Source organism: Sinocyclocheilus anshuiensis, unplaced genomic scaffold (assembly GCF_001515605.1).
Source record: "Sinocyclocheilus anshuiensis isolate Anshui unplaced genomic scaffold, SAMN03320099.WGS_v1.1 scaffold477, whole genome shotgun sequence".
NCBI lineage: Eukaryota > Metazoa > Chordata > Actinopteri > Cypriniformes > Cyprinidae > Sinocyclocheilus > Sinocyclocheilus anshuiensis.
The window spans coordinates 2860938-2867678 of NW_015536549.1; the positions used below are offsets into that span (position 1 = coordinate 2860938).

General features: G+C 35.5%; 1 protein-coding gene across 1 annotated transcript in view; it reads left to right on the forward strand.

The window, feature by feature from the left end:
- The first annotated feature begins 2508 nt into the window (after positions 1-2508).
- LOC107700431 (choline transporter-like protein 5-B) overlaps positions 2509-6741 on the forward strand; it is a 22936-nt gene continuing 18703 nt past the window's right edge. Inside the window, exons 1-2 of the mRNA XM_016502072.1 lie at positions 2509-2672; positions 3093-3141. Coding sequence (XP_016357558.1) covers positions 2633-2672; positions 3093-3141 — 89 coding nt within the window. The 5' untranslated portion in view covers positions 2509-2632. The remainder of the gene's footprint in view (positions 2673-3092; positions 3142-6741) is intronic.

A 6741-nucleotide genomic window follows, 5' to 3' on the forward strand; every position in this document is an offset into this window, starting at 1 on the left:
CAATTGTTGAGTTGAATCAAGTTATAAAGTCCGAACTAGGAGATATAAACTTGCATTTGCAAGAAAAAAAAGTCAGAATTGTGAGAGAAAATAGGTAAATGTTATGTAAAATTTTATAGGTATTTCATGCATGTATTTCAACTGTAGGGCTAATACAATATGTCCCCTATATGAATATTATATAGACCTATTGTTTAAATCAAATTTCTGCTTTAAAAGTAGGATATCATAGCAGGTTTCATCCATAGTCTGTCCGTTTAAATATCTGCGTTTAGCTTCAAATGGCGTCTTTGACGACAGTGTTATATAAAAATTATTTGCATTCCGATTCTGACATTATGACTATGAGTAGTGTGTATTAGCGTGCAGATTTCAATTTCTAGACAGTCTAATCTAATTGTCATACTCTTCGAATTTCATATTAAAGGGGTCATGTGATGCTTTTTTAAAGATCATTATTTTGTGTATTTGGTGTAACAGAATATGTTGACATGTTTTAATGTTCAAAAAACACATTATTTTTCAAATACTGTACATTATTGTAGGTCCGAGAAAGGAAAACTTGAAATAGCATCATATGACCCCTTTAAGAAATTCTTTTAACCCAAAAAGCTAATTATGCTACCTTCGAACCGGTTTTCTTTCAAATACAAATCTTTGTAATCCCAGGCTATCTGTAATCAGAAGCACATTTATAACTGGAATATAATTTAATTTCATTCACATGTGTTTCATAAACACGTAATCCTTTCTGGATTACAATCCGCCATCAAAATTATACATTTAATTATTCCAGTTGCTGAGAGAAAAGGCTATAAACGATCGGCCACCTGCAGGATCCTCACATGCGATTGCCTAGTAGCCGGGAAAACTTCTTTATGTTAACAGACGTGACGTAATGACGCAGTGCCATGCTCGAATTTCCCGCTAAAACCTACCCGTACCACTCAAATTAGAAAACATTATTATAAGATAACCGTTGTGAATCGGGCTAAAGTAAGGCGATAGTTTTGAATTATGTACTGGTTATGTACTTGCTCAAATATTGATTTCAGATCATTTTTAACCAAAAAAAGTTATGGACTGCAGCTTTAACCTACACGCATGTAAATCATTAAAGTGCATATACTGTATTAGAACTGCTAACATATAATTATTTAATTAAATCGTAGCGTTTGTGAATTCACAATTATGCTTAATTATGATTTTTAAATGGGTTTAATATATCATGCAGCCTTGGAAAACAGACTAATAATGTGTTTTATACATTCTCGTCTGTGATATGCGCCACTTCCGGTATTTTGCCGGTTAGTCGACGCGAGCAAAATGAAGTCGAAGATTTTTAAAAAACGAATAGTCGAATAAAATCGGCGAATCGCGACAGCCCGACTCGTTTGCTCCTCCCGCCACATTCTATAAGGAAAATTAACAGAAATATTGAATATTTGAATACAGAATTAGTCAATTTGGCTATTTTTAGAAAGAAAAACTAGTTGTTGTTTTTCACAAAAATGCATAATGATAGTGTGAAAAGCTATATGCACTTTATAGTTTTTAACATTTATATTTTTTCCCCCACACAGTATATAGCATACAGGCATAAGTTTGTTTTTAGTATTAACCATTAATTTGCACATATTTTAATGGAATAAAAAAATTAGATGCTAAGATATGCATTTGTTTATCCAATTAATTGAATAAATAATTGACAGATTAAACAAAATTGCATATGATTGTTGCAGGCCTACTTTAGAGAATATGCCATTCACTCTCCTCAAATCAGCCTACTGATGCCATCATAAACATGGCATCATACATGACATCATGATTGCATCATAAAGCTGCATCGAAACCAACCAATGTGGTTTGCTGGTTTTAGCTGGTTCTCATATCTTGGTCAGGGTGGTCTGTTTTATAGGGGTTTTGGGGACTTATCAGCATCTAAGATCGGCTGAAAACCAGTTTAAACCAGCTAAGACTTGCATGATGGTATCACTGTCTGATCTCTTAACTTGGGCCACCTAGGCGTGCATCATCATATGTGACGGCTGACGTCTGTCCACTCAGCTTGTTAAGATACACTGGCACAGATCCTAGCAGACCTACGTATTCGTTCTGTTCTGTCAAATTTGCTCCCTAAATTTAAGGATTTTATCTATTAATTGTGTTAGTAAAACATTAGGATGTTAATTCCACTGAGATGAGAAGTGATGGTATGCTTGGCGTTGTACAAACAGCACTTTCTGAGTCTCTGTGTGTGTGTGCAAAGCTTTGAGCAGGCGGCTGCCGTGCTGTTGTCTCATTGTGTCTGGTGTGTCAGTGGATGCTACCAATCTGAGCCGCGAGACACCAGTTCTGTTTCCTTTGTGAGTGAGCAAGAGAGAGAAAGAGGAAAAGGAACAAGTGAAGAAGGAGTAGAGAGTGGATAGTGAGAGAGAGAGGCAGATGGAAGCTACGCAAACGCCCACCAGCCTGATATCTCTTCCACCTCCTCTCGCAAACACAGCTTTGTGTGTAATGATTAACCGATTGGAGAAAGGCAAGAAGAAACCGCCTCAGCCCTCATAGGAAGTGACACACGCACAGCAACATTATATAAACACATAGTGTCTTCGTTCAGAGAACAGTGAACATGACCAGACCAAAAGGAGGATACTACAAAGCAGAATTGGGTAGGAACTTACTGTAAATACTTTGGCGAGGAGAAATATCACTCTGTGAGCTTTATGTCAAAATCATCCAGTGTGTTTAGAACTGTGGCAGGTACATTCTTTTGTTTGCCTGTGCTTTGTTATGGCTCAGTTGCACTCCTTAGGCATTGTGGGGCAGTTCAGACTTACTTGACCGAATGCTTTGTTTACATGAACATGGTGGTGACATTGTTGTGCATTGTTTTATTTTAGGCTTGTTCTGAAATCAGTTAGTTTGTTTGCTCTTTGACCTGGTCAGCAGCTTACGAGGATAGCTCCTAGTCTAGCAGCTCCTAACAAGAATAGATTAAATTCGTTTGGGGCACTTGTCTTGTCTGAATTTTTGCAATTGTATTTTTCACTTTTTAAATGTGATTTTGACACTTTGTTTTTGCATTACAGGGGAGCCACACAAATTTGACCCCACATTCAGAGGACCTGTTCACCATAGGTAGAGTAAATCTTACTTCCTTGTGATGCTTTTTGGATTTGATTTGAAGCCGCATGTGTCATAAGATATACACATTTACATATTATTATTTTTATTATTATTATTATTATTGGTATTTTATTTTATTATTGTTTTATTTCCGTTTGTGTATATTAGGGCTGCACGATAAATTGCATGCGATATTTAATGCGCATCTTGTCAGAAAGCCGGTTCTGTAATCAGCGGTAAATCTCCATCACCTGCGGGCTTTCACATTGAGCAGCATTAACTACACAGAGCCGTTGTTCACTGATTTTAGCAAGGAAAGTGACTTGTTGTTTAAAATTATAATTTTTTTTATACCAGAACTAACCTTCATAATGGTGTCAAAACTAACAATAGAGAAGGGCTCATTATGACCTGGTATTGGGGTCAAAATGTTAAAAAATATATAACTATATATATGAAAAATAAGTTCTTTGCTAAAAAATAAATAATCAGCAAATGAGTTAAACCGGTTTCACCACCAGATCCTTTCTTTTAGAAAAATACCAATATGAAAAAAATATTAAATCTACTCAAATTTTGTTTCTTTCTGAAGCAAATAGGAAAGTGTGGGAAAAGGCCTTTTTTCAGAATTCATTTATAATATTCAATAATTATTTTAACACCTTTTCATTGTTCAATAAGGAGCAAGAAACAATCAACACCCTCCCTAAAATATAATAAAAGAAAAGGGTAAATAAAAAATTAAAGTTATTAAATATTCAGTTGTCATATTTTTGTAATAAATGTAAATGCAAATGCTGTTGTAAATGAAAAAAATTATATATATACATACATACATACATATGAATATTATTAAATAAATTATACAATTTATAATTTTGTAAATTATAATAATTATTATAATTATTATAATAAGTATAATTTGTATGTACATTTACATTACATAATGTATACATTTGTTTTCTAATGGGCAAAATAAGAACAGCTTGACAAATGCATGCATATCTAAAAGGGAACTTCCTATTGTTTTAAATTAAGCCAGATCTAACTAAAATAGACTAAGCTTACAACCGAACATCAAATCTAACCCTAAAATACAACTTTTAGATTTTTTTCATTCATTTCTAATATATACATATATACATATATATATTCATATTTACTTCTGCCAATATTTAGTGGCAATAATGCCTCCCAAATACAGCTAGGTCAAAAACAAGCACACATGCACCCCTTCAAAGAATTGTCTTTTGATTTGTCCTGATTTGCATGTGTCGGTTATTGATAAAAATATTGACTTCATTCATGGACCTGTCACTCCGCTGGCCTGTTTCTCGCTCTGATCCAGAGTTGCTGGTGGTTGCTTAGTTCAGCAGTGATTGCGGACAGCACGGCTTTCACCCCACAGGAGCAGAGAAATCAATAACTGTTGCTCACATTTCTAGAGTTGCTTTGCCTCATTAACAGTCAAACTCAATTGGATTCAGCAGATTGTGAGGTCATTCTGCTATTACTGGAAAACAAGCCCTGGGTTTCAATGTATTTTTTGTTGCTCTCAGTAGAAAGTGGCCATCACTGTGTGCAACCCAGCGTGTTTCTAATGGGGTTTTCCTGTGCTTAGTCCGTATTTATAAGGCCCAGCTACTGCTAATTAGGGTTGACTGATGTAAAACGCTTAAGCTCTGTAGCATGCAGTACTTTACTGTGCTATGTTTGCTGTGATGAGGTGCGGTACAATCCGTGTCACAGCTGACCTAGTTGTTTATCATAGTGGCTCAGTAATAATATAACATTTTTTTTTTTTTGTAGTTTATGGTTTGATAAATCAAGAGACGATGATTTATGAAAGAGATAATAATTTTTTTAATTTAATTTTTCATGGAGCACAAAATGAAGTTTCTTCACAGACATTTTCTATACAACGGCAGATTATAGTGATCACATATATCTAGCTACAGAAAGCAGTGCAAAAGTCATATGGACTTTTATGATGAGTCTTCTAAAATCACAAGATAGTTGTGTAAGGAACATCTGAAAATCATCTCCAGTGAGCAGAACTGCCGTGACCAGATGGATCAATCAAATGGTTCTTTTCAATCAACCTGTGAACAATTCGTTCACAAATTAGAAGTTGGTCCAATTCTCAGTTTTAGCGTATTGGCTCAATGATTTGGTCGCAGCTGCTCACTGGAAATTTTGCTCTGTTTCTCGCACAAAGTTGTTGTGTGACTTGGAATATAGTACATGAGTCAGATGAGCTACTTTTATGGTGCTTGTTTTGTAATTTTTGGGTTGTATGTTCATAATGAATTGTTATTGTATGAGTTGCATGAAGATTTACAGTTTATGTTTTTGAACAACAAAAAGAAAATAACAGCATTTAGGTTTGGAACGACATGAGGGTGAGTAAAAAATGACAATGTTCATATTTGGAATACTTATACCTGGGACGAAGTTTATTTTGGGGGGGGGGGGGGGGGGAGTGGTTGCTTAGTTCAGCAGTGATTGCGGACAGCACGGCTTTCACCCCACAGGAGCAGAGAAATCAATAACTGTTGCTCACATTTCTAGAGTTGCTTTGCCTCATTAACAGTCAAACTCAATTGGATTCAGCAGATTGTGAGGTCATTCTGCTATTACTGGAAAACAAGCCCTGGGTTTCAATGTATTTTTTGTTGCTCTCAGTAGAAAGTGGCCATCACCGTGTGCAACCCAGCGTGTTTCTAATGGGGTTTTCCTGTGCTTAGTCCGTATTTATAAGGCCCAGCTACTGCTAATTAGGGTTGACTGATGTAAAACGCTTAAGCTCTGTAGCATGCAGTACTTTACTGTGCTATGTTTGCTGTGATGAGGTGCGGTACAATCCGTGTCACAGCTGACCTAGTTGTTTATCATAGTGGCTCAGTAATAATATAACATTTTTTTTTTTTTGTAGTTTATGGTTTGATAAATCAAGAGACGATGATTTATGAAAGAGATAATAATTTTTTTAATTTAATTTTTCATGGAGCACAAAATGAAGTTTCTTCACAGACATTTTCTATACAACGGCAGATTATAGTGATCACATATATCTAGCTACAGAAAGCAGTGCAAAAGTCATATGGACTTTTATGATGAGTCTTCTAAAATCACAAGATAGTTGTGTAAGGAACATCTGAAAATCATCTCCAGTGAGCAGAACTGCCGTGACCAGATGGATCAATCAAATGGTTCTTTTCAATCAACCTGTGAACAATTCGTTCACAAATTAGAAGTTGGTCCAATTCTCAGTTTTAGCGTATTGGCTCAATGATTTGGTCGCAGCTGCTCACTGGAAATTTTGCTCTGTTTCTCGCACAAAGTTGTTGTGTGACTTGGAATATAGTACATGAGTCAGATGAGCTACTTTTATGGTGCTTGTTTTGTAATTTTTGGGTTGTATGTTCATAATGAATTGTTATTGTATGAGTTGCATGAAGATTTACAGTTTATGTTTTTGAACAACAAAAAGAAAATAACAGCATTTAGGTTTGGAACGACATGAGGGTGAGTAAAAAATGACAATGTTCATATTTGGAATACTTATACCTGGGACGAAGTTTATTTTGGGGGGGGGGGGGGGGGGTTGTT